Source organism: Penicillium digitatum, chromosome 1 (genome assembly GCF_016767815.1).
Source record: "Penicillium digitatum chromosome 1, complete sequence".
In the NCBI taxonomy this organism is placed as follows: Eukaryota; Fungi; Ascomycota; class Eurotiomycetes; order Eurotiales; family Aspergillaceae; genus Penicillium; species Penicillium digitatum.
Window position 1 is genome coordinate 4,942,549 of NC_089384.1, and position 26,396 is coordinate 4,968,944.

The 26,396-nt window shown below is 47.2% G+C and overlaps 7 protein-coding genes across 7 annotated transcripts; 4 read left to right on the forward strand and 3 right to left on the reverse strand.

The window, feature by feature from the left end:
- Positions 1 to 143: 143 nt before the first annotated feature.
- On the reverse strand, positions 144 to 3,769 carry Pdw03_4036 (Endothelin-converting enzyme; the record flags this gene model as incomplete). The annotated part of the gene is made up of 3 exons (XM_066100650.1): positions 144 to 221; positions 278 to 678; positions 3,730 to 3,769. 3 exons carry the CDS (start codon positions 3,767 to 3,769, stop codon positions 144 to 146), a joined length of 519 nt encoding a protein of 172 aa, XP_065956050.1.
- A 5,999-nt stretch (positions 3,770 to 9,768) lies between these two features.
- Pdw03_4037 (G protein complex alpha subunit GanA) lies at positions 9,769 to 11,070 on the forward strand (the record flags this gene model as incomplete). Its single annotated transcript, XM_014676077.1, has 5 exons — positions 9,769 to 9,895; positions 9,961 to 10,148; positions 10,203 to 10,366; positions 10,417 to 10,675; positions 10,729 to 11,070. 5 exons carry the CDS (start codon positions 9,769 to 9,771, stop codon positions 11,068 to 11,070), a joined length of 1,080 nt encoding a protein of 359 aa, XP_014531563.1.
- Positions 11,071 to 11,968: 898 nt separating this feature from the next.
- On the forward strand, positions 11,969 to 13,108 carry Pdw03_4038 (DUF1713 domain protein; the record flags this gene model as incomplete). Its single annotated transcript, XM_066100651.1, has 3 exons — positions 11,969 to 12,090; positions 12,223 to 12,314; positions 12,408 to 13,108. 3 exons carry the CDS (start codon positions 11,969 to 11,971, stop codon positions 13,106 to 13,108), a joined length of 915 nt encoding a protein of 304 aa, XP_065956051.1.
- Positions 13,109 to 14,206: 1,098 nt separating this feature from the next.
- Positions 14,207 to 15,167, reverse strand: Pdw03_4039 (ATPase, F0/V0 complex, subunit C; the record flags this gene model as incomplete). Its single annotated transcript, XM_014676075.1, has 6 exons — positions 14,207 to 14,265; positions 14,331 to 14,434; positions 14,498 to 14,654; positions 14,753 to 14,882; positions 15,011 to 15,023; positions 15,151 to 15,167. The coding sequence occupies 6 exons, from the start codon at positions 15,165 to 15,167 to the stop codon at positions 14,207 to 14,209; spliced, it is 480 nt and encodes a 159-aa protein (XP_014531561.1).
- A 305-nt stretch (positions 15,168 to 15,472) lies between these two features.
- Pdw03_4040 (ATPase, F0/V0 complex, subunit C) lies at positions 15,473 to 17,058 on the reverse strand (the record flags this gene model as incomplete). The annotated part of the gene is made up of 2 exons (XM_014676074.1): positions 15,473 to 16,846; positions 16,900 to 17,058. The coding sequence occupies 2 exons, from the start codon at positions 17,056 to 17,058 to the stop codon at positions 15,473 to 15,475; spliced, it is 1,533 nt and encodes a 510-aa protein (XP_014531560.1).
- Positions 17,059 to 21,411: 4,353 nt separating this feature from the next.
- Positions 21,412 to 23,340, forward strand: Pdw03_4041 (CFEM domain protein; the record flags this gene model as incomplete). The annotated part of the gene is made up of 1 exon (XM_014676072.2): positions 21,412 to 23,340. The coding sequence occupies one exon, from the start codon at positions 21,412 to 21,414 to the stop codon at positions 23,338 to 23,340; it is 1,929 nt and encodes a 642-aa protein (XP_014531558.2).
- Positions 23,341 to 23,715: 375 nt separating this feature from the next.
- On the forward strand, positions 23,716 to 25,381 carry Pdw03_4042 (uncharacterized protein; the record flags this gene model as incomplete). The annotated part of the gene is made up of 2 exons (XM_014676071.2): positions 23,716 to 24,346; positions 24,399 to 25,381. 2 exons carry the CDS (start codon positions 23,716 to 23,718, stop codon positions 25,379 to 25,381), a joined length of 1,614 nt encoding a protein of 537 aa, XP_014531557.2.
- Positions 25,382 to 26,396: the final 1,015 nt, after the last annotated feature.

The window sequence follows — 26,396 nt, forward strand, 5'->3', positions numbered from 1 at the left end:
ACAAGGGGTGATTGTGAAAGTGAGTGGCAACCATGTTCATCCAAGCACTAGCCAATCAGCTAGACACTTGAACCCAGTGTCAGAATATTCGAACGACTCAAAACTCATGAAAGCAAATGACATTGACAGTAAACTACTCAAAACTACCAAAGCTTGCAAGCCGGCTTCCTATCTGGGCAACTAAAGGCATTTTTGAACTCCCGAGAGTTGGCCATGGTTTCCTGTGACAACGGTCAGTGATGGCACACAAGTAAAAGAATGCATTGACAAGACTCACGATAATTCGTGCTGGCTTGGGCGCATGGGGATCGTTATAGATCGCCTGCTCAGCCGCTTCCTTGGTAGTCTTTCCACACCACCAATTACCATAGGATATAAAGAACAGCTGCTCTTTGGTGAAGGTATCCAATCCCGGGAGGTGGAGGTCAGGCTTTGCCTCATCGTGCTTCTTCCACGCGTGGTACGATGCGGTCAAACCACCAGCATCGGCGATGTTCTCGCCCAGTGTCAGTCGTCCGTTCACGTGGAGAACCTTGTCCTCGGGACCTAGGACGGTAAAGTTGGAATACTGGTCGACAAAGCATCGAGCACGCTCTTCAAAGGCTTCAATGGTTTCATCGTCCCACCAGTTGGTGTAGTTTCCACTCTCATCGTAGTGTCGACCGGTAGAATCGAACGCTGAATCATATTGGTCAGTTGGAAAACGGCAAGAGTTTGGAAGGGACCTGAACATACCATGGGAAAGTTCGTGACCACTGACGGCGCCGAATGCACCATATGCCAGATACAGCGGGGCCGAAGGTCCATAGAACGCTGGCGGCTGCATTATGCCGGCAGGGAAGACAATCTCGTTACCGGGTGGGTTGTAATAAGCGTTGACAGTCGGTGCACTCATACCCCATTCGTCACGGTTGGTGGGCTTTCCCAGCTTAGACCATTCGCCGCGAAGCTGGAATTTTGCCACGGCCACCTCATTCTCAAAGAAGGTGTCATTGGACAATTCCAGCTCCCGGTAGAATTTGTTCACATCCTCGGGGTCTAGAACATTGGGACTCTTTGTAGGAAATCCGATCTTCTGGATGATATTTCCCACCTTCTCAATGCCTAATTTTCGCACATCCGGAGACATCCAACTAGTCTGGTCCAGGGTAAATATAAACCGCTCTTTGATGTCGGAAACGATCTGATCGCCAAGTTTCTTCGAGTCCTCAGAGAACGCATCGAGCACGTAGAAACGGCTGAGACTCCATTCAAGCCCTTCATCCAGACGCCCAAGGCATTTACGCCATCGCTCCTCCTTAGCCTGAGGCTCTTTGCCGGCGAGTTCATTCTCAAAGCGCCGAAGAGGTTCAATGGAGGCATCCTCGATAACATCCGCAAACGCTTGGATAAGCTTCCACTGCAAGAAGAGCAAAATGGTCTCTCTGGGTGTATCTTTCAAGACAGCAGACAAGGCCTTCATGTAGGCAGGCGATCCGACAATCAGGCGATCACCTTTGTAGTCATGGGGCGCCAAAGACGAAATAATATCGGCAAAAGAGATCTCGGGTATCAGTGTCTCTGTTTCCTTGACAGTAAGGGGGTTGTAGTATTTGGTGACATCTTCCTGGGTTTGGGTGTCCGGAGTCACATCCGCGAGCTTTTTTTCAAAGGCCACAACATCCTCGGCAACTTGGTCAAATCCATCTCCAGCAAAGCCTCGAACAACTTGCTTCAAAACGGTCGTGTAGTCAGCTACGATTTTTGTGTTGTTATAGTACTCTCTCGCAGGAAGTCCGATTTCACGAGGCGGCGAGATCATGATAACAACATTGTCAGGGTCTCTATCGTCGGGCTAGGAGGAGTCATTAGTGGCGCCCGCGAGATATAGGCCGCACAGACTTACAGTGACACCAGAAGAAGCCAGAGCCCCAACACCAGCGTTCGCCAGATACAAAAGAGCACTGGTGAGTTGATCCTGCGCTCCTTTTACAAGGTCTGCATTTGCGGGATAGATGGTCTTCAGTTCATCGAGAATATTGATCAAAGGCTTGCTGCCCCGTTTGTTGATAGTAGTCTCGTCCAAGCAAGCGTCATATGCAGCTTTGAGTTTCTTGAAATTGTCAGCATCAGATAACTGCGGCGATTCTGTGCGCTCCAAGATGTGACGAAGTTTAGTCTGGGCATTCTCTGCCATAATGGTGCCTGCAAATATCGATCCCTGATCGGGCCGCATGTCGTGGTGCTCCCTCCATCCACCGCAGACATATTGGTCAAAGTCAGTGCAGGGATCTATGTTCTCATAATTGGGATCGAGATTATAGAGGATTTCAGATGCAGCATGAATGCATTCTTGCGACTGGCAAAGCGGGGGAGCCTCGGGGTGCGGGGACGGGTTCTCCTCGGTAGACGTAGAGCCTAATCATAAGGATGGTCAGGTTAGCGACACGTTCTAAGAGGGAGAGAGTAGTCATACCATGTGGAGCCCCTAGATAAAAGGTAATGAAACCGACGATCACAAAGACGCAGAGCCCTTTCCTCACAATTCTCGCCCAGCAGGGGCGAGTTCGTTGTGGCTTGTCGTCACGGGTGTGGCTGGAAACAAAGTCATTGTCCTCGAAATCGTAGACCTCGTTTATATCCAGAGATGGAACTTTCTCGGACTGCATACTGTGCAACGAGTAGTTGGGGTCACGTTTGCTATGGTCACTGAGGAGCCATTAGCACCTCATATCTGCCGAACACGATGCACCCATGAATACATACCTGAACGGTGGCGGAACCGTTCTGGAAAGCACTGCACTGTTAGAAGAAGATTATGCTTATTCGAAAATCATGGATAGGGTCTCGGTGCTTATTCCAGAGTTACTCCTTGGGCAACGAGGAGAAGCTGGGGTTGGAATGGCGTCACACTCGGGGCACCGGTGAACTCTTGGCGGCTCCAGCTGGGCCCAGGTGCCCACCTCGGCAGAGCCTACTATTGATGACTCATCACATCACTCTTTCGCCCAGGCATGTGTGAGCAACCTGCATTTCAGCCGAGCTATCCATGGATATTTGGTGAGGTTGTTCGCTCAATAAGCTTGAATTTTCTCCAATCAGTGAGTTGACACACGGGTGGACGCTGAGCAGCCAGTCTGTGGGAAGGAAGCTTAGAAAATAAGCTATTGTTATCAATCAGCGTATCCCGATTCAATTTTGCCCTCTTTCCCGACTCGAAGGTCAGAGTCGGACTCTATCGAAAACATGCTAGGAATTTTCTGATCTTTCGTGATAATTCGAAGAGTTGAGTTGTACAAATCAGGCTTTATATAGAGAAATCCTCACACACAGGTTAAATGTCTGCCATGCAAGCCACGACAACTAGGAGCTCCCCCTCTAGGACTAGGAACCGGACAAAACCCATGAGGTGACCCCTAGAAGCTAGTCAGATAATCCAAATGATAAACTAATGGCGCAATCCTACACCGATCTTAAAGGAAATTTGGCAGTGGTGAGCATGCACGGTAATAGAGGGCCTTGAGCGCCAGGCGCAGTCACAATCTAGCCAGAAGTCCATCTGCATTGACAATTGCTATGCTTGCCGAGCTAATATCAGAAATAAATCTACAACCTATAAGCTGCATTAATAGCTTGAATTCGTCGAATAGTGTTTTTAGTATCAGCTGGACTCCCTGTTGACCGTCACACTACAAAGGAGTCAGTATAACCACCTTAATTAAAGTTCTCAATGGAACAAAGAGCTCTTACCACAAGTCTCAAATGTGCAGGACCGTCGACTCAGCAGCATTCCGCACCAAGAGCTAAGGCTTTGAAAATTTCCACCCCAGATCGAATTCCACCACCAACATGAATGTTGATCAGCCCCCTGACAGCCTTAGCACAGGCAGGAAGCGCATCACTTGTGGCCGAAGTCTCATCCAGCTGCAGTTGCTTATTAGCTATTTATATATCTTAGGGGGACCATGACCAAACTTATAGCTAGCACTTGGGATTGTTTCCTGTCAAGCTAGGCTTAATATAAAGACTACTTGTACCATAGCCCCTTCCAATTCGGGCACTGTGCGAGGTATTGATACTACAATTCTCCACATCGCACTTTGATATACCTCAGATATATGGGGGAATCCCGTGCATGATAGGCTACTCCCTCCTGATGCCAAGTCACACCAAGACTTTCTCGTTTTTAATGCCCTCCTCTACTGCTTGGCATCAAGCGCAAAGCCGAGGGGTGACCCTGGATGTTCCCCAAATTGTTTGATTGGCCATCGTATTTCGAGGTCTCCTGTAAATTCATCACTACTACTCTGGACAAGCCCAGGATAGATCCTCTTTAAACATGTCCTTAAAGTACCGTCTGTGTATATATTCAAAATCTAGATCACTTTGTTGTTCTTTAAATTGGGTAAAAGTACCAATAACCCCATCAATTCGCGACGACTCGAACCAAAGCTGACAAAATGCAATGCGGCATCGATGCCATTAATCATAGTGCCCGTTGTGATGATTCCGACTGCAAACTCGTTCCGGTCAGCATCCAGATGTAAGGCCCAAGGGATTGGAGAAGGCGACTCAAGTCCCCTTTGCGCCAGGATTTTGATCCACATGACCTTGGATTGCATCTCGTAGCCCGGGAACAACGAGTAACAGCAATACGGTGTGTGGATCAAGTATACCTCTAAAGATTAAGGAGTGGGTTCCAATGTAGACGGCCAATATTTTGCGTTGCCGCACGCTATCTTAATCTGTTTCTGAAGCAAAGCAGCTGATAAATTTGAAAATATCCGATGGCTGCCCTTGCTCGGGTTGCACGTGCGGTGAGACATTGTTTGGTCATGAGCCAGGGAGAATCAATCTTTCATAGCCAGACATATGAAGTTTGGCTTCAGTAAGGGCCATATCTCTCTTAACCGTTGTGTTCTCTTAAGATGTTGTGAGTTCATCCTTGGCGGCATAGCTCACCGGGCAGTCCGAGTTTTCGAATACTGGAATTGGGCCGCTCACATTGAGTGTGTTGAACCTAGGGAAGACAACCACTAGTGCTCTTTTCTGTATGTGGCTTATTCTATACCTTGGGAGAAGATAAGACTTTTTTCTGCGAGGTGAGGTCTCGACGTGCGTTGTTAGAATTCGTCAGTGACGTCACCAAAACCTTGTCTCATTCATCTTGCAATAGTCGGAACGCCTAGCAATTTACGGTACTATGGACTTGTTTAGCGTTTAAAAAAAACCGTGGTCATACGGGAAAAGGTCGATTTCACAAATTAAGCCTTTTTTCTGCTGTCTATCCATGAAAATTAGACGGGAGTGAAATATCTATAAAATAAATATATCATCAAAATACATGATAAGGCCACACGAGCAGCTATTCTTGGAGATATAATAACCTTGGGACTTTCCAAGGTTGGAATGCTTGTATGCTCAATCATTGTAAGGAGGATTTTTGAAAGCTCGACACTCGAAAGTATGCAGCCCTACCTAACCGACTAGACATGGACAGTGAATGATCAAGGATTTTTTATCATCGTTGATACAAAAACATGCTAATCTTGTGGGCCTATTCAATTGATTGTTGCTTTACTTCATGTTCTGTACGGAGTGCAAGAGCTCAATTTAATTTTGCTAGCGGAGACCGCTTCGCCATCGGCATGTCTCATCTCCTTAGTAGAAAGATGGACAAGTACTCCGTACCTTCTACGGACTTGGCCGTGTCTATTGACTCAATTGAGACACGGGCAAACATTCGTTATATTTTAGGTTTTTGTTGTTACCTTCGCTACAACGACGGTTTACTGTAGTATGAAGAAAAAAGTTAGGTTACACCTTTTAGAGTACGGAGCATGTAACCGTCTCTCACAATCCTGCAGGATCACTATCTAGTAGACTCATCAAAGCGGTCCGCTCTTTCTAAAATGATGTCCCGAACAAAATCCGATGTCCCCATTTAAACTGATTTGACGGTCACTAACTATGCTGGACTAGGTACATCAGCTCCGGAACTTTTCCCGAACGACTCACGCTCGGGCATTGAAACCTCAAAGCCGGACCTGCCGTCAAATGCTGATTGACAACGTTTACTCCGTACTGTCATATCTCATTTAAATCGAAGGATGAGCAACAAAGATCCTTCTAAATTGCAAAAGGGTTTAATCAATTTTGAGATGTCTTCCTATGTTGGCTTTTTTTATTACCATGCATGGTCATGTTTGTATTACATACAGAAAAACCTCATTCTAGCGAAGGTTATAACTAAAACCTAAATAGAACGAATTTTTACCCGTGTCTCAATTGAATCAATATAACGAGGCCTTACTGTCATCTTTTGGGGGAGTTTTAAACCGGCAGAGCTCTTGTCAGAAAAGGCGGAATGTAGAATCAAGCCAATAGAAGAAGGACAGTCACGTGTATAGTTTTTTTTTTTAAAAAAAAAAAACAACTTTCCAAGGTTGGAACTTACGGTTTGTGATACAGAGGTGTATTAGCCTAATTAGGTAGTCTTAGTACTCCTCAACGTGGCTTTAAGCAAATTAATCTAATTTTTCTAAATTACAAAAAGTTAAAGTTGTACCCAAAAAAAATTGGGGGCCGGATTTAATGAGGTATGACTGTAAATGTCTCGAGTCCTATTCGATACCCCTGATTAGTCTGGACATTGAGCGTTGGCAGGCTTACTGTTAAATTTTGCGCTGTCCATAGAGTTCCTGCCATTGTATGGGGTAGGTATATTTGTACCTTAGCAGGTGAAAGCTAATAGTAGATGCTGTTTGGGAGCGGATTTATGTCATGTGCCTCGCATGGCTCTGACGATTTTAGACCCTACGTTGTTTATATTTACATGTGTTCTGTGATGACCCGGAAAATATGTTGTACAACACACAGCGCCCGATTTTTAGATAAATCGAATCTGGCAAGTGTTTACATGTAGAAACAATATGCTATATACAAAGTCACGCGTTTGGAATTGTAAGCATGGTGATAAGGCTTAGGGTTTCAGGATGAAGATTTCCCACAGCTTCATGATGCCAGCAGAGCACCCATTATGCATAAAAAAAAGTAGATGACAGGAGATGAGTATGTACATATGAAATTCAATACCTCGGGTATGCTTTCCAATTGCTAGAGAAACGACAACCCACACGTGGGAAATTTGTCTGAAGTTGCGTGTGGAGGCAGAATCCAATATCAGGGTTTGAGGATGAATTCTCTTTTGCACCAGTAAGCAGCTGGTAAGCAGCTTAGGGACCTCAGGAGGTATTCAACCCACCGGGTACTTCGTACTCCATCTGTATACATACTGTAGTACGTACCACAAGCATAGTCTCGATCGCATCTCCAGGATGGCGAATCTTTTGTTCGGTGATGGGAACTAGGCCGGTCCAGGTTGATCCGGATTCATTCTCTACAAAGTGCTCCGTGCTATTATTGCAAACAACAGATGCAGTGACTGTTCACAAATTTTACCACTCAGCCCCATACCAATTTGATAATATTCCGCCCGTCAAACGGTACCTTCAATCTAGTTGTACATCACAATCCTTGGCTTTTAATGAGTCTCTACACAAGACTAAGCACCATCTTATGAAGATACATAAAAAATGTCCCGAAACGCGATTTGAACTCGAGATATATGAGGTCCACCAGTTCATTTCATGTGGTATGTGGGTGGGGCTGTAACGGGTGTCATAACTCATGAACAGTCACTGTATTCTGAGGATTCCAGTTAAATGTGACATGGCTTTGGAGAGGCTAATCGATCCCACAGGTGCATTAGACTAGTCCCAAAAAGATCACCCCCTGCCTTAGTAGTACGATGGCGTGGTGAGATTGTCAGCAATTAAATGAAAATCATGTCTTGAAACTGGGCGCTGCGAACCGGTAACATGGGCCAATTGGCCTTGGTTTCAGACTCTCTGGGCGGGTCTGAAGTGCCGAATGTTGCGCAGGGAAATAATACAAAGTAGCCACGGTCCACTTCACATCTGTTTTCTTGATGGAGCTCTTCAGAACGTGCTTAATAGCGTGGAAGGGGCGTGGAAGTGAGCGAATGTTGGGATTGAGCTCTCTGATTGGGTTGTGCGGAACCCCCTAAGCGCTGTAATCCGGTACTAGTCTTAGGTCCGTCCGACTCTCGGCAGAACTGTAGTTGTGGATGTACTATAGTTCACCTGAGGAATCCAAATCTCATGGGGCTCTATGGAGTAGTGGACGGTGCCAGCACATCTGTGGGAAGTACGGAGCAGAAAGGAAGAATAAGATGTCCATGGTGATCCAAGCAGACCCTTAGTGTTAACCGGGACAGGAATCCGCCAACGTTTCAGAATAGCCCTTGCATTAGTCACTGGCACGCCCTTCTAGGTTTCAGCACCTTTATATCGATTGCTAGCTAGAGCTTTGCATTCCACAATGGCTTAACGAATGCACAATTTACACATTATTTACCGTGTCATTTCGTATTGTGGATTTTGTCCTCCGTACATCGGATGTTGTACATGTTTCCATGCCACTTTCTTCTTTTTTTCCCCATAAAAGAACGAAGCAAAAAAAAAAAAAAAAAAAAAAAAACAGTTGAACTGAATTGTTCCAGAAATTCCGCTTATTGGGTTAACACGTGAGTGTAGCCGCTTTCAATAGTGCCATTTGATGGATCTCAAGGTTTCTTCCTCCTTATCTTCTCCTACCAAGATGTAAATGATAACAATATGAGAATAAAGTACTGAGTAGTAGAACAATGGATGAAGAACCGAACTGCAGTATCTTTTTGCAGTTAATGAAAAGTTTCCAACTTATAGACGTTGCAGACAGGGGTCAAGCGCCCCCCGTAGTGGATCGGCCTAGCGGTCCCCTGGGAACGAAGTGAAGATTTGAACGGAGTAAAGCCTTTGTATTTCAATACATAGAGGAGATCGTCCAAAAAGAGATAAGAGCCAACAGCACGGAGATGACAAGGGAGAAGAAACAGAATGCAGATTTCTTAAAATATTCCATTCCAGAGAGAACACTTGAAAATACTTTACATACCGAAAGCTGACAGATACTGAAGTCAAAGATACCGAAATAAACACACATAATACCAGAATATCTGACGGGAGTGATCACCTCTCCCCGCTTGTGGACTCGCTCGTGGGACGGGAAAGACGTACGACCTTTAGCCATTCCATCTCTTCCATTTCTTCCATTTCTCGCCCCCCCTCTCTCCCTTCCGGAGGACTCGGCTTCCAGCTTCCGAAACGTCCTTTTGTCCTCAGAGTCGGGTAAAGTCCATCCTTTGAACTTTGGAACTCGATCTCGGCTTCTCTCGTCACCGCCAACGTCTTTTCCCTCCAGCTTCCTATTTGGCCTTCGGCAGGCTGACGTTGTTTCGCTCATACGAATTCGCCGCCTGTCTCGGAGAAAACTCTGGTCCAATTGAAAATACAACCGCCCAATTCGCAACGGAACGTGGTCGACAGGTGTGGGGAACAACAGAAGCACCGATCGAACCTTTCAAGCTTCTGCCTATCACGTCGCACAACAGTCATTCAACGTTAGCTTGTACTTTGGCAGAAAGGGCAGGATTTGTGTTCTATTTTGAAGGTAGGTCCATCTACTACGTTGGGCGGAGTGTCTGGTCGAGTCTTTTGTCTCTGAGCTTCGACTGGACTCCCGTGTGGAGCAATAAAATCGCATCCCTGACTCAGATCAAATGCACATCGTTGATGCGTCGAGTCCCTTGTTAAACCAATCCAGCTTGCAATGAACCGTTGCTAACCACCATCGCGCCAGGTAGTTTGTCGTTGTCGGACGTAAAACATGGGTTGCTTCGTTTCGAAGCCCGAGGAGGCTGATAAGGATGCTTTCCAGCGCAATGCGCGCATTGACCGGACTCTCAGGAATGACAAGAAGACGCTGGACCGGACCATCAAGATTCTGCTATTAGGTTGGTGGTTCTCGGTCATTGCTTGACGGCTTACTTCAGTCTCGCGTTACTAACACATTGCTCAGGAGCGGGAGAGTCTGGCAAGTCCACCATTATCAAGCAGATGCGAATCATTCACAGTCGGGGCTTCCCGGAGGAAGAGCGTCACCAAACCCGCGCTATTATCTACTCGAACATTGTCATTGCATTCAAGGTTTTGTTGGATATCATGAATTCTGAGGAAATCGATTTTGAGAACGAGGAGAAGATTAGGGTACTACCCACCCATCTCCCTAAGAGACCGACATCAGCTAACGAGCGTTGAAAGCCCTTTGCGGACCTACTAGAGAATACGGAACCAGATGTAGGGTCCGACGAAGCCTTCTCCGATCTCGAGGTTCGCGATGCGATGAGGGCCATGTGGAAGGATGAAGGTGTGCAAAAGGCTGTTGCACGGGGGCATGAATTTGCTCTCCATGATAACTTGCACTAGTAAGTCGAATGGACGATAGGTTACATGAACCTAGGTTAACGAAACCCAGTTTTTACGAATCTCTCGATCGCATATTCACTCAGGGCTGGCTTCCTGATAACCAGGACATGTTGCAGGCTCGGCTTCGGACAACGGGTATTACGGAAACTCTGTTTGAACTCGGACAGATGAACTTCCGCATGATGGATGTTGGAGGACAGCGGTCAGAACGGAAAAAATGGATACACTGTTTTGAGGGTGTCCAGTGCCTGTTGTTCATGGTCGCCTTGTCCGGATACGATCAATGTCTGGTCGAAGACCAGAATGCCGTAAGCATGATTTTCCATATTTCCTCGGTCGCACCGCTAATCACATTTTACAGAATCAAATGCATGAGGCCATGATGTTATTCGAATCATTAGTGAACGGCGAATGGTTTAAGCGCAAACCAATCATTCTATTCCTCAACAAGATTGATCTGTTCAAACGCAAACTCGCCATCTCCTCTATCTCGAAGCACTTCCCAGATTATACCGGCTCTGACACCGACTATGATACCTCGGCACAGTACTTTGCAGACCGATTCCGTGGCATCAACCGTATCCCAGACCGCGAAATTTACATCCACTACACTAATGCAACTGACACAACACTACTCAAGGCGACTATGGATTCAGTACAGGACATGATCATTCAGAAGAATCTGCATACCTTAATACTATAAGGTAGAGGCCCTCAAATCCCCGAGGAATTCCCCATGACCGTCTGTCTGTGACGATGTTTTTTTTTTTCTCTTTTCATTTCCTATCTCTCAAGCTCTTCAGCCTGCCAGCTACCCTCCGGTTGCATTCTAAGGCGGCTACTATTCGTTCACTCATTCGTGATCATTGCCATTCTCATTCTCATTTTCTTTTCTTTCTTGTTTTCTAATGCGGCTTCTTGACTGAGAGGTTGTTGTCTACTCTCTGCTCACATCATTGGGTCTATCACGTTGCATCCAAAAAGCCTATCCGATTTCGCCAACTAATGCTCACGCTTCCGTTTAGCGACTGTATCGTTGCCATCTCCCAGTCTCTCTTCCTTTTTTTTGGTTTAATGCAGAGTGATACCATTTGTTTGTCTTTGCAGCTGTATTTACTAATGACTGCTCTGTATTATCACAATCATTCTGGGTCTTTATTTACTACATCTTCTCTCTGAATGAACTCGATATCCTGCTCTTTAATGAGCACTTCTTTTACTCTTTGAATTCTAGTCTCAATGCAGCTTCCAAAAATAGGGATACATATCAGGTTCTCAAGTTGCTTACCATCGCCTTCCTTGCTGTAGATCGATCACAAGACATGGACCATTTTTCCCGAGCTACACTACATAGAACCCTAGAATTCAAATCTAAACCAGATGACCAGAAGAAATCACCCAGCCAATACGCCTAGAAGATGGAGATATTCCCCATCAAATCGAATCATGCGAGTTCAAGTTTGGCGAATGTGTTCATGTTTTGTGCGCCTTAGGCAGATATATTACATAACATCCGCATGATCAGTGACCCCGAGTTCCGGGCCGACTGATTTCGCCTCAAGACTCATTCACCTCCCCAGTGACTGGGTCATCTGCCAAACATGTTGTCAACATCCTTACGCCGGGCGGCATGGACCCCCATGCTGCTTCCAGGGATATCTCGTTCCGGTCAAAATCTTACCAGCAGCTTGCTCGGCGCAGCCCGACCTCTGCAACAACGCCGGTATTCCTCCTCCTCCAAACCGCCCGTCCCGCCCAGCGATGGATCCCGTCGAATGGACCCCTCTGCCCCGGCAAAGGGAGTCAACTCGTCTAACGAGAAGAGCAAGGCTAACCGCCGTCGGGGGAAGGACAGCTCTGCCCGTAACGGATCTTCGAAGTCTAGGCAACATACGGCATTTTCCAACCTCCCAAGTGTGCCCTCGACACAACACCGACAGCCACATGGTGAGTGCTCAAGCCCTCGCAAGCTCTAAATTTGATATTGTCACTGCAAAGAAAAAAAAATCCGAATCTGACCTTTTCTTTCTCCGCCACTAGATGTTCATGTAGCATCATTCTTCTCCATCCACCGGCCAATCTCGGTGACGACCACGGTGCCCCCGACCTCGAGCACCGATGCATTCGAAGCGATCTTCTCGTCAAAGCGGCCGCTGAAGAACGAGCCTGAGGACGTCATCTTCACTCTATCTTCGGCTGTGCAGTCGATGGAAACTGGCTCCCAGGGTATGTCAGAGTCCGAAGACCATTTCCGAAGCTTCAGCGAACAGGACGGCGAACTCCGTATGTTGAATGGCCCCGATGCAAAGTTTTCTGTGGAGGAATTCACCCGTCGTCTTCGCCCATTCCAGCCTCCTCCCCCGCCCGTCCCCATGCACACATCCGCTATCGAGACTGCCGAGTCAACCGATGCTCAAATTGAAAACGAGTACCAGACCTACTCGACCGTCCTGACGATCCGCGAAGCTCGCCACGCCGACGGTCGCAAGACCTATGAGGCACACACGGGACCTTTCGTTCGCAACGGAGAGATGGAGGACCCATCTGATATGTGCGACGAGATCTCCATCGAGGCGCCCTCTGATTCCACCGCAGGCATGAGTTACATTGAACGTCTGCGCAACAATCACACCATGCATGCTATCAGCACCATGAGACGGCGCAAGGCCAAGATGAAGAAGCACAAGTTCAAGAAGCTGATGAAGAGAACGCGTACTCTGAGACGGAAACTCGACAAGTAGAATCGAGCTCGTGGTTCCCTGGTTTATTTTTGTTCTTTTCACAGTCAGTTGCATCTTGCCTGCATTTTGGGTCGAGGCTAGTCTTGTGAGAGTTCAGGGCATATATCCTTGTTTTCAAGCTTTTTTCTTCATTACTTCCTCTCGTTCTCCCCTACTTATTTCTCTCGCCTATGCTCGATTAAATATCCACATACCTCTTCTCCCTTGCTCTTTCTTGCTGCAAATAGCTGTACTTGCGCAGAAGTAAGTGCGGTCTTTGGTTTCTATGTTATGTGAGCAAATACTCTCCCCATCCTAATAGATATTGATGACTCGATTTCTGTTGTGGCGCCGCTGCTTTCTCCAATTCAATATCCCCCTTCAATCTCAGTTAAATGACTGAATTTGTAGGTCACAATAAAGCAGGGATTGTCTCGATTTTAGATGATCTCTTCTACTGAGCTTGCCCACCATGTCCCAATACCGAGGCAGATCTGCATCCCAAGAACATGGGACTATGAGTGACAACACCGTAATGCTGAATGCACAAATAAAGGTTTACTGTCCTACCAAACCCAACTTGAGGTAATGAAGGGCACGCAACCAAAAGAATTGAAGCGATTTCCATATGAAGGATATCAAGTCTACAATGAAGACAAGGGACAAGAAGTAAAGAAACAAGAAACTCCATACAGCAGACCCTGCCTAACCACCATAATGGAAGAGAGGATGGAGACTCAAGCCCCGGATCAGCGAATTTCATATAAAGTACAGAGTCCAGCGCAGTGTCATGCAATGTAAAAGCCAAAAATCCAGTATCTACCACACCTGTCCACCGAGTTCAGGACGAATGAATGAACAGATTCCCGGATTTTACATCCACTCAGTCATCAAATCTTCAATCTCAAACGGACTGAAATCGATTCATCACATTCCGATATCATCCAATCCTGCACCCGCACCAAGTTAATCGTGTCAGGTTCCCCGGCCGAAGAGGAACATTGGTTCGAGTCGGGGAAATATTGAAAAGGCACCCTCGGGAACGAACCATGAATCGCATAGGGACATTCCATGGGGCGATTCGAGGTCCAATTTCCGGAATGCAGTGGGAGGTCTTTATTAGCAGACAGCTTTCGAGCGAGAGTTCATGAGAAGGGCAACAATCAGCCCGTACAGACCTGCGAGGGGGAGAAGTGGTTAGATACGATGATACAGATTGGCATGGGGAGCAGCCACGACTTACCCAAGACTTCAGCGAAAATGAGAATTAGAATCATTCCGACATACAGTCTAGGCTGTTGAGCCGTTCCACGAACACCGGCGTCACCAACAATACCAATAGCGAAACTGAAATGGGAGTTAGGAACAAAGCTCTAGAACATGTGTAAACACCCGGTATCGCAAACTTACCCCGCAGCAAGACCAGCCAGACCAACAGACAGACCAGCACCGAGCTGGATGAAACCAGTGTAGAGAGGAAGCTGCTGGGTCAAGTCGTTGGCAACCAGGACCGACACGACCAGGCCGTAGATACCAATGATACCCGCCATGACAATGGGGACAATGTCTGGTATCTGAGTCAGCGAATTGTTGCCATGTATCATTGCAAGACGCTAGAAACTTCTCATTGCCAGATCGGCAGAGCTATAGGTGAGATACACATACTCTTAACGATCAGGTCGGGGCGGAGGACAGCCATAGAGCAAACTCCGACACCAGCCTTAGCAGTTCCATATGCGGCACCGAAGCAGGTGAAAACGATAGCGGAGGTGCAGCCCAGCGCACCAAAGAAGGGCTAAATGAAGAAAGATTAGTGACCGTTGCGATGCATTGTGAGCAAGTGAATGACGAGTAAGGGCCGAGACACGGGCGATTAACTTAGTCGTGCTCAAGTATTGGGATCTAGCATATTATAAGACTCACCGCATAGACGGGGCTGTCAAAATCCAAATGTTAGCAAGACCCATCCATTAGTTCTGGGGAATGACGGGCTTGATAGCAAGGTATCGATCGGCAGCTGTCCAGCACCCAGGGGCTGGAAAGAGGTCTGGTGGACGACTTACCAAAGTTCAGTTGCCATTTTGATGAAAGACGACCCGACGAGGTACTCGTGGAGTGGTTTGAGCTTTAAAAAGTAATGGAAACACCCGAGGTCGGCAAGCTCAGTTGGATGCGGTCGGGGAGGATGGAGAGTCCTGTGGCTTGGAGGTTGACGGCAAACGCTGGCCTCTCTGGGTCACGTGTAATGTCTTGGCATCTCCAACGAGACAAGAGTCAACTACAGCCTATGCATATGTGACATGTGTATACGGACTAATGTAGAGTCAGCTGTGATGGATATGTTCAGTTAGTTATTTATTGCATTAAGATACATGTATCAGATTTTTATACAGTTTTGAGGACAACTCGAGATCCTGGAATATTCAGCTTCGTACACGACTCCGACACCACCTCTCCTTTGATGGGCTGCGAGTACGCAATCGCCTTCTCTGACAATGCTCCAAAAGTGCGAGGCAGAGGAATGACTCCATTACTGTCCTCATCCGTTGCATGTGTCTCAATTTTCATGGAGTCAGCTACCATTCCAAAGTGATAGCTGATGGGCTCTTCCTGCAAGTCAATATTGCTTGAAACACTGCCCTGTGCCCCAGTCGGTTCTACCGACACAAAGAACTGAATATAATCACCTGCAGTAGCAACCTGTGAAAGGAGAGATAGATCATCTACAGTAATCCCTTTATCGATAGAAGGGAGGGTATCCAACTTTGTGGTATCAGGGTCAAAAACTTGGCTCAGTGTGACAAGATCGTCTTGATTGGCAGTCCCTGAGAAACCGACTTCAGGATCTAGCGAAAGAAGGCCTTGCTTCTTTCCCCATCCGCCTCCACCGCTCATGACGCGGTGCAATTTCCCGCCTTGGTGCAGAGATTGGATTAAGCGATCATGAGTAGATGAACCTGAATCAGCCATCACCAAGTCAGGTTTCTCGACAAGCGCCCAGACGGATACACGCTGGTCAATGATATTGTGTTCTGCGATATAACGTGGAAGCTCCCTCTCGAGCTCCGACGAAGCAGGCATTGTATCCGTTGACGTCACATCCGTCGATTTTGCTAGTTGCCGTAAAATATTTCCCATGCTAGTCATGACTCTTCGTCGTTCAGTCACTGGATGCAATGGCAACTCCAATGCGGTATCTACAGCCTGGGAAGTGGTTGTCACCATGCAGCTTGTGAGATCGATCGAACTGTTCAAAGTATATGCGTTTGAGGGTTTATCCCAGAGCCAGCGTGTACCAGAGATCGTTGTTTCTCTCCCATTGACAAATATAGTGTTCGCTAGACGCAATCCGACCTCGTGCGCAGGTCCCTTGCTGATTTGACCAATCACTTTGGGTTGGAATGAAAACAAGAGGTTGGTTTCCTCACTGGCAGAGCTTCGGATGAGACGGGGTGGTGCAGTTTTTGCCTGGACACTTGATTGCCCTACTATCAGAAGCGACAGCCCTTCGGACTCACTTAAATTGGTGCTTTTGGATGTAGCATTCGGAAGTGCGTCGACCACAGCTGTAACGGCATAGAGAGTATCATTCTCCGGGGAGTTTCCATAGAGGCGACTTAAAAATTGTGACAAGAAAGGGCTAGATGAATCGAGCCAGTGGGCAAAGCTTGGAGTAACGAGGAGGAGAGGAATAGAAGCGGGCGCAGCTGCTGGGCTCACAGGCCCCGAAGGAAGACTGGACAGAATGTCGTCTGGGGTCTTTGCTTGTTTAGCTTAAATGTCAAAAGCGCAGAAATGTTGATTTTGCTCACTGTCTCTTCTGCTGTCTTTGTGAGCCATGTGTATGCCAAAGGCCGCCCATCTTTGGCCAGGTTCTGCGTCGTGTACCATCTATCTCCGCGACCGAGGCTTCCAGGAGCTTTGCATGAGCTCAGCAGTTGCCAGCGCCCGGAATTGAGGGCTACCCTCATTTGTCTGAATCTCATTGGCATTAAAATGTCAAGGTCAAAGCTGGTCCAATTAGGAAAACGCGCAAGTTAATGCGGAGGATAGTGGGTCAGTCACGGAACGGAACATCTGTTTGCACCGTCCTCGGTGGTTTGTAGAGATCACTGGTTAGTTCACTTTGTGCAATATGCGAGTACTATTACGCAACGTACTTGACATGAGCATTTGTTTGAAGCCGAGTTAATTTCAAGATTGATCCGGAGGTGAAATCAGTGCTCAATCCCCGGCGGAAGACGGCGGAGCACCCATGGACGTGTTCCAAGGTTGCACACAGAAAATGTTGCACGTTTCGTGCGTTTTGGCGTTTTTTTTTTTTTTTTTTCATCTTTCTAGCTACGGAATTGATGGAGAGCAAGACGTCCAAGGGAATTACCAAAATAACTTTGAAGATGAGTTTGCAAGCTACTTGTTAAAAGGTCGGCACAAGGCTGCATTAGCCGCTGACGTTTTCGGTTCGCCTTCAACTTATTCATGCTCCTAAGCTTTTAGGTGAATTGCATTGAACGTGTGATAAGATATCCATGGCTTTTCGATCATTATGATACATTTTTGGAATCGACTGTCCTTGTCGTGCTAGGCTTGCGAGAGAGAGAGAGAGAGAGAGAGAGAGAGAGAAAGCGCTGCTGTGACTAAGCCTAGCCATGCTTCAACTACGTAGTGTGCAAATGAAAATCTCGTGTGAATACTCAGTATAAACCCTCGAGTGCATCGAGGATCAGAGAGCTTTTCAAAGATGTGCTTTCGGTAGCATAGAATAAATACCTACAGCGCCGGCTAATAAGGCTTTGTCCTGGTGCATGTCTCGTTGGGGCACTTCGGTCTAGCTGATAGCCATGACTCGGCGCTGAGAGACAAGTCTATGGACAAGACATGCTAGTCTATTCTCGGGCAGTTTCAAAAAAACAAAAGTACCATATCTTCCAACCGAAGCATCCAAGTTTGAACTATCCATCTCCAAAGTACCAGACGCCGAGGACCGAAAAGCCAGGATGTCTGCAGCTTACAAATCCCTAGAGAAATCGAAGGGAAAACTAGATCATTGTTCCCAGGATCTCAGGAGAACATGCATACGCTGCTGTTGGACACAGTACAAAAGCAGCGGCCCCGAAACAGCGGCCCGTACACCAAGTCCGCAGCGTGGATCTTCTGCTTGCAAAAAAAAAAAAAAAAAAAAAAAAGCAGCGACTTGTAGCGACTTGTGAGGGTTAAAATGGCACCTCGATTGGTGGACCCATAGAAACGTCAATGACCAATAAATTGACAGTCATTTGGACATGGAATTGCAAATGGGGACAGGACTTGATCGATGACGGTAGGAAAGGAGGCTTGCAATCTATAGCTTTCGTGGGATTTTGTGGCTGCTATGCAAAATCTAAACGTCTCGTAGTGGAACTCCTTGTTAGATGATGTTGATTCTGGCTGGAAGGAAAGCAACATGTAATCCGACTTGATCAGTGTATTGAATACGATATATGCATAGTCATTTTCCCCTCTAAATTTGGTTTAAAACGTGTGTACATCGTGCCTCTCTTTAATGTTTAACATTGTTCTCAGCCACTTTTTTTTTGGTTTTAGTGAAGTCATCAACGCCAACCCTGTGATGCCAATATAGGTGCCTTGGCAGGTGGGGGCAAAGGGCCCATCGATAGGGCTGAGCTGTCGGGCCACGACCTGGTACTCTCAGCACCACCAACTGTACAGCAAAGCATATATTTGGCAGACATAACCAAGAAAAAGATTCCGATCAAATTTAGACGTGGCGTTGTTTGTCAAGATAAATCACCATTATGAGACTTGGCATAGGCGCGTAGCTACATGTATGTGCATAAAAATAACAAAGAACCCGTACTGTTCAACAGATGCAGTCAAATACAGAACCTCCCCCTCCCCCTCCCAAAAGGTTCAAACCGAAACAGAAAATAAAAAGAAAACAGAAAAAGTAATTGGAAAACCCCCTCAAAAAAAAGATTGAAGTGCAGGCTAATTTCCCCAGCGCCAAGCTTCCTCTAGGCAGCGAGCAAAGGGATGAACGGGATAGGTGAGAGAACCGGGTTGGTCACAACCGCCAGCAACATTATCTTGGCAACTCTGTGAGTACGTAGTTAGTGCGTTAATACCAAGCTACAATTGAAATATCAACCATGTACTATGTACCTTGTACCATGTAGGGAAGAAAAACCTGGAAAAAAAAAAAAGGACCAAGACAAATTAGCGGTCATCCTAAGCCACAAACATAGCCTGGTGCGGACGAAAGAGTGGTTTTTGTGAGCCACAGGTGGCGGCCTATGATGTAATGACCGAAGCTCTCTTAGGTCCTCTCCTTTTAAGACTTCTCTCCCTCCACTTTCTTTCCCATTTTCCCCGTTAACATTTTAAAACCTCCATCCAATCTGCCCAAAATGGCCTTCACCGCTTCGTAAGTTGATGTGTCTGCTCTGGGCCTTCTACTATCCTAAGTTTGCACATTGTCACCCTGTCACATTGTCACTCTCGGCCCTCCAGGTCGCGTTATTAGCTGTGAGACTATGTCCAGTGTACTAACCATGTGAACAGTGACATCTGCAAAATTATCTTCGCCATTATCCTACCTCCTCTGGGTGTCTTCCTGGAGCGCGGATGTGGTGCCGATTTTCTAATCAACATCCTATTGACCATTCTGGGATGGATCCCCGGTGTAATCCACGCCATGTATGTGTTTCTTTGATGAGTTTCCACCGTCTTGCGACAGCTGCTGACCATATGATAGCTACATTATTTTCAAATACTAGAGATACCCACTTCCCACACACCTTCGCAATCAACGGTTTCCAAGACCAACATCCCTTGGGAAGCGATTCACTGCGACCGATTTTACATCAGCCATTTCTCTTCTCGCATTGCGCTTTGAGCAAGGGTTGGTGCGATTCGATACCCTGAACGTCGGTGTCAGTGTGATTCCGTGGAGGTCCGGTTGAGACTAGCCTAATGCAGACTCCACCACTTGGCATTCGGTCCGACTCGAGTCCGACAAGATGTCCATAATTCCTTAATCTTTTGTGTGGTCGCATCGTTATGTTTCTTTTGCTTCTTTTCCTTTGTCTTGCTTGATACTGCGGGTTCTTGCGTTTTCTTTGAATGATACCAGCTCATACGGTCTGACTCTGGGGCTTCGTCTTTTTGTTCCAAGGCCCGCCGTTGGCTAGTCTTTTATGAATTCATGGGAATGGGTCTTTTCCTAAAATCTACCGAGTTGTTTCCGAGTAGGGAGAGTAAAGACAAAGAACATGTAGATTGGATGGTTCCTGGGTACGGAGTCCTCATACAGTGCCTAGAATCCCTCGCAGTAGGCCGAAAAGCAAATCAATCAGATTTGATCCCAAGTACCATAAGCCCTGTAGACCTCAGCCATGTCTGCAATTGAATTGGTTTGAGTGATTGGTGCAAAGCGTTGCATGAGGCGGGTGCAACTGCTCCATAGACTGATCCGGGGGCAGACCGGGGTAGCCCATCAGCAAATCCCAAAAAAATGGCCACTCAGATGATACGTTAGAAAGGACTTGGGCAACCTTAGCCGTCAGGCTTTTGAATCTTTGAGCGAATGGGGGGGGGGGGGGGGGGGTTTCAGGAACACCTTGGATAAATCATCGTCAGATGAGTAACCCTCAACTAAAGCGAAACCAATCACGACACTGCACAGAGCATACTGTTGAATTGCCCAAAAGAATAAAAATCCAGTCACTCAAAAACCAAGCTTAAGAAATCTGAAACCTAGCCCGGCAATATCCACAACTCTCTCTGCAGCCTAAGCGCTTTCGATGACCCGGCGCGTATCGGAGCCGCTTGCTAGGCCCCTCATCCGGACAGGGTGCTTTACCTCTACAGCGCTTCGTCCCAAGGTCTCTAAGGGGATCTTACCACTATTTTCAATGTCATGCGGTCTCACTCTAGCGCCTAAAAATACACAGCCTCAAGCATTGTGTTTCAGAGTGATGTCGAGATACAGATACTTGGCCTTAAACGGTCAATGGGCGTTAAGGACAGTTTTGCCTCGCGCCCTGAATGATGTCGTGTTTTAAATTCGTGTTTTACTAGATTGGAGTCCCCTCCTTTGGTTGTTTTTTTGGCCTTTGTATCTTCTTTCTGGTGTTGTATGCTTGTTTAGCTATCTTCTCGCCATCTGCTATTCAATTCGCAGACACATCTACCAATTATGGTGTTCACACATACAAGTCTTCACGGGTAATCACTCCTATGCAAGAATAAGCAAGGAAATTTGATGGGAGAACAATACATGCCATATTGTCGCTCCTGGTAAATGTGTATAGGGCTACCGCAGCATGCTCGTCCTTCCTACCCACAGGATACTCATTGCGATCCTCCTCTTACTCGCACTCTACTCTGCCGCCGACGATACCTCCAGCGACGCATCAAACTTAGCCCTGTATGACATGATCCCAGACTGTGCCAAGGATTGCGTTGATAGCTTCATTAAGTCCGAATACACACCCATGGAATGCACGTCGCCATCCAACATCAAGTGCCTTTGCCGCACCAAGACAACCAGTAGCTTGACACTGGGGGAAGCCGCTTTGAGCTGTGTTCTGTCTGTATGCTCACAGACAGCCATCGCAAAGTCAATGGCTTATCACATATGTGACTCGGTATCTGAAGCTCTTCCGAAAACACACCAGACGATTACCGCAACGATCTTTTCTGATGCGAGTGTAACAAAAACGAGCGAGGCAAAAAATACCACACAGGCGACATCATCTAGCTCGACTTTCACAACTGAACACACTTCGGAGGCTTCTGTGACAACGTCCACAGCGAGATCGGCATCGGCACTGACACCAACTACTTCCAGTCAAACACCTGAACTCACAATCTATGATAATTCTTCATCTTCAGTGTCTCAAGTGAAACCAACACCCTCTACTGAACAAATTTCCAGTAATTCTTCTGAAGATACGAATAAGAAAGGTGATCATGGTATCACCCCAGCGGCGGTCATTGGAATGTCAGTAGCATCAGGTGTGGCAGGGTCTTTCATCATCGGTGTCGCTGTGTTTTTCTGCTGCAAGAGATGGCGACAAAGACAGTGGGAGCAGGTAGCGCCACACAGCTTCGAGATCGGAGGCGCTGCTGCGTCTGAGCCTTCGGGCTTTTTGAAACCGATGCCACGGCTCCCAACTGACGGTTTGGGCTTAGGATCTTCATACAGTCCAACGAGTGACCGGGAGACACCGTTACAGTGGCCACGTAATTTCCATCCAATGGCCAATGGTCAAACACGATCACGATGCTCACCACAATCTGTCACAGTACATCACTCGGGCCAGAGTAAAGAGCTCAAACACCAAGAGCGAATAGGGGTTGCCATCAGCTCTGACTCGGACTGGGAAGCTTCGCCTCGGACGCAATCATCACAGCACAGCGTAGCACAATTACTCCCAGATCCTACGGCTGGGCTATACCCAAAGCCGCTAAGGTGGAGTCATCGGCCACCTAGTGGAGAGACTCTCTTTGAAGAAGACGGAAGTCAACAAGCGACGGCGGCAGCAGCAGCAGCAGGAATGATGCACAATAATCTCCCAAGGCCAGAGATTCCGATGAAACTCGTAGGACTGCCAGCCAATCCACGAGCATTTAAAAAGGAATCCCTAGCGGGCAACGTCAAACGAAGATCCGGGGGCCCGACTGCCCTGGCACCCCCATTCAATCCCAACCCAGCCTTCAGAACCTCGCCATCAGACAGCAGCGCTGCACCCGACGAAACTTCCGAAACCTTACAACCTTTCTGCCCCTTCTCAAACTCAGACATCTTCCTCGCTGCTCCCGTCAACACTATCCAGACCCACCGCCGGAACCGCAGCTCATCACCAGGGCGACAGGCGCTTCATCCACACCCCACCCCATCATCCTCAACCCTTCCCCCAGGCTCAGAGGTAGCATCCAGGCCGCAGATAGCAGGCGGAAACGATATCAAACGTGTACAGATCCAGAACAATTCACGACCGCCTAGCGAAGTCGTCGCGCCATACTGCCCAGACGACTTGTGGCTGAAGCGTGGACGTGTCATCGCGCCGCCAAAGTCCCAAGAACCGTCTGAAGAACTGCCGTATCCTTCAGATATGTTTCCGGGTGCTGTGCATTACCCTGATAGTCCGAAGAAGAAGGTCGGCGCTTTGTCGAATCGGGTTTCTCCGACTAGTCGGAATTTGACGCCAGCGAGGAAGGGCGCTGATCTAATTCTCCATGTTGATTAGTAGAATGATGTTCTTTGATGGGGTTGTGTGGTTTGGGATTTATGCCAACTATGCGAGGTTGCTTTTGTACAATATCACATGTTCTTTCATAATGGTTGGAGAGCTTTTGAATATTTTTGAATCTAGTTCCAATGTATAGATATTCGATGACCTACATTAGAAATTGACTTGGCTTCCTCATAGTAATAGATTCCTTCTTGGTTTCCTTCTAACTTGTCTTGATTCGACTCTCAAAGATCAATTTTCCAAAAAAAAACAAAGCAAACGCGTGGGGCTTAGATAAGAAGCTGGACCACCCGACCATCCACGTCTTTCAACATTCCGACGTGTGTTCGAACTTCAAGATCATCTAATCGCCCTGTTGGTCCATCCTCAATGGCCACTTTAACGGCGCAGAAGTTCACCCAGAGATCCATATCACTGCCAGTATTTCCTCTGGAGCTCTGGGATATCATCATTGAATACCTACATGATGAAGAATCTGCCCAACATCTGAGCCGACTTGCTCAAACATGTCCTGCACTTTATTCCAGAATTATCCCTCTGCTCTACAAATCCGTACGCCTGCTTAATTCAGATAGCGGTGCTCGTCTTGCTCTCACGATAGAGAAGCGTCCAGAATTAGCACCCCTCATTTGTGAGATTCGACACAAGCAGGATACGGGATCAGAATTTTGGTCGTGCCGTCATTTCAAATTTTATAAGACGGCTGTAACTTTGCCGAATTTGAAGAACTTGGTTTTGAGAAGAAATCCCAGGCCCCTTGACTCTACTCGGTGGGCCAATTCGTCTGCCAGAGATGAAGCCATGTTGCAATGGGCGGCAAAGGTTGCCACTGGATCAGGAAGTGTCAAAGAGTACCGAAGGTTGGGATATGGGCCTTCAGGAGAATCATCATTCAGTCCTCCAGATCGTGAGCTTAGTCACACGCAAGAAGGCGCGGTCGAAACTTTATTTTGGCATGCTTCTCTTCAACACCCGCCGGGGCTGCCTGCTCTGCGTGTTTGTGAGTCTTATGACTGACTCTATCCGCTGGATCGATAATCTAATGTTATCAGGTCACATCGGAACCGACTATGATCATGATGAGAACAATCCCAAGATGGACGGCAGATGCTTACCAGTTGTCAATGAAGCACTCTTCTGTCATCCAGGTTTACGAAAGCTCTGTATCACTGGCGCTGCCTTCCGACTTTCCCGGTCTGCCTCTTCACTAACGTTATCTAAATCGCCTCTGGAGGATCTGACCCTTTTGAATTGCGTTATCAATCCCTTTGACCTCCAAACGGCGCTTGAATACCCAGCAGCTTTGAAGCGGTTTACCTTCAGAGGTCCTAGGTCAGAGGATATGATGGAGGAAGAACCTGAATGTTACATTCAATCAGCGCTCTCACACTACAGTTCCTTGGAATACATCGATTACGATCTTTACTGGGGAGCGGATGACGAGACAGACTTTGTTGAACTAGCCCGCCTCCAACATCTCACCACAACCATCGCCACCCTTGCGGGAAGGGAATGCATAGAGCTGGATCCAACAGATGATATTCTGCCGCCGAATCTCGAGAGTCTTACGATACGATACGATGAAGTGAAGGCCTGGCTTCCTTCGGTTATCTACGAGATGGTGAAAGACGAAAAACTTCCAAAGCTGCGTCGCTTTACCTGCGAGGTACCAGAGATCATGGAGCACCTCCCATCAATCAACCCACATAAGTTCAACCCACCCGCCGGCGAGGTGTGTCAAGAGGGCAACACTTGGAAAAGCAAATTTGCGGAGCTGAATGTGGAGATGTCCATGGTCTCCATTCCATATCCTCTTGATCTGCCCAAATATGACCTGTGTTCCTGCGAATGCTTGTCCTTTTACCACCGTATGTCCTTCCATCCATGCAAACCTCTGGCACTTCCTTGGGAAGAAAACGACTTCGGAGAGGAGGACGTGTTCTTGGATGACTGGGCCGATATTGAGGATGAAATGGACCTTGATGCTCTTATGGATGATCTTGCAGAGGATTCTGGATCTGACGTCTCGGCTTGAGGGCTGAAGTTAACAAGACCAGCGGGTCCGATGCATCTCTCATGATCAAAAATTTCCCATCTTGAAATTTTCGCATAACCTTTTGCTCTGTTTGGGAACGAATCAAACAGGTTGGAAGCCTCACAGACGGGATGATATTATAACAAGTCCACTGTATCTTGCCAAGAAGTCCTGCTTGGGATCCTATGGGCGGACTTTCCCGGTTGAGGATTTCTTCGGTAGGTCCGTAGAGATCTCTCTCTTCTCCTTTTCGTCATAACTCATTGACTGTCGTATTTTTGTACTTCCCTATGGGATTTCTTTCGCGAAGTTTTAAATGTTGTCATTTTATCCAGCACTGAAAGAAGCAAGACGGGACCCGAGGAATTGCACCAAGCCCACATGGCGGAAGTGTCCTGTTGAATTTAAAACACAAGATGATGTGATTGGCCCTGACATTTCCAATAATTGTGTGGATAGCATCAAATCAAGATCTCCAAGACGATAAGCCCTACACATAAAAACAGAAAAGCTGCCCAGTGGAGAAGCGGGATCCTACCGCAGATTCTGTCGATCGCGATCTTTGTCGGTAGATACCTCGATGCTTTTCGGTGATTTAAGATCTCCGCTTACTTGAATTTCCACAGGACCTCGAGGCTCCTCAAGAACCCTGTTCCAACGCCTACCTAGGCGACAAACACATCTGCGATAAAAAATGCATTTTCCATTTGGCTTGTGAATCCCCTCCAACCTAGGCCCGAACTCAACGGCGCTCGCTTGTCTACCATCATCGTAATAACTCTTCTCCAATTTATGTGCACAGGCTGTGCTCGGACCCAAGCTATGACTTCAGAGATTGGCTTCCTTTCCTGTCTACAAAATCCTCCCGGGTGCAAATATTCCCTACACGGAGCTACTACGGATAGCCATGTATGGTTGAGAACCCGGTCCACCTTGCATCTCTTGATCAAGGGCTGAATCCGCCATCACCTTAAGAGACTCGCAAGCTTGTAGTACGCAGGCTGTTGTGATGAGT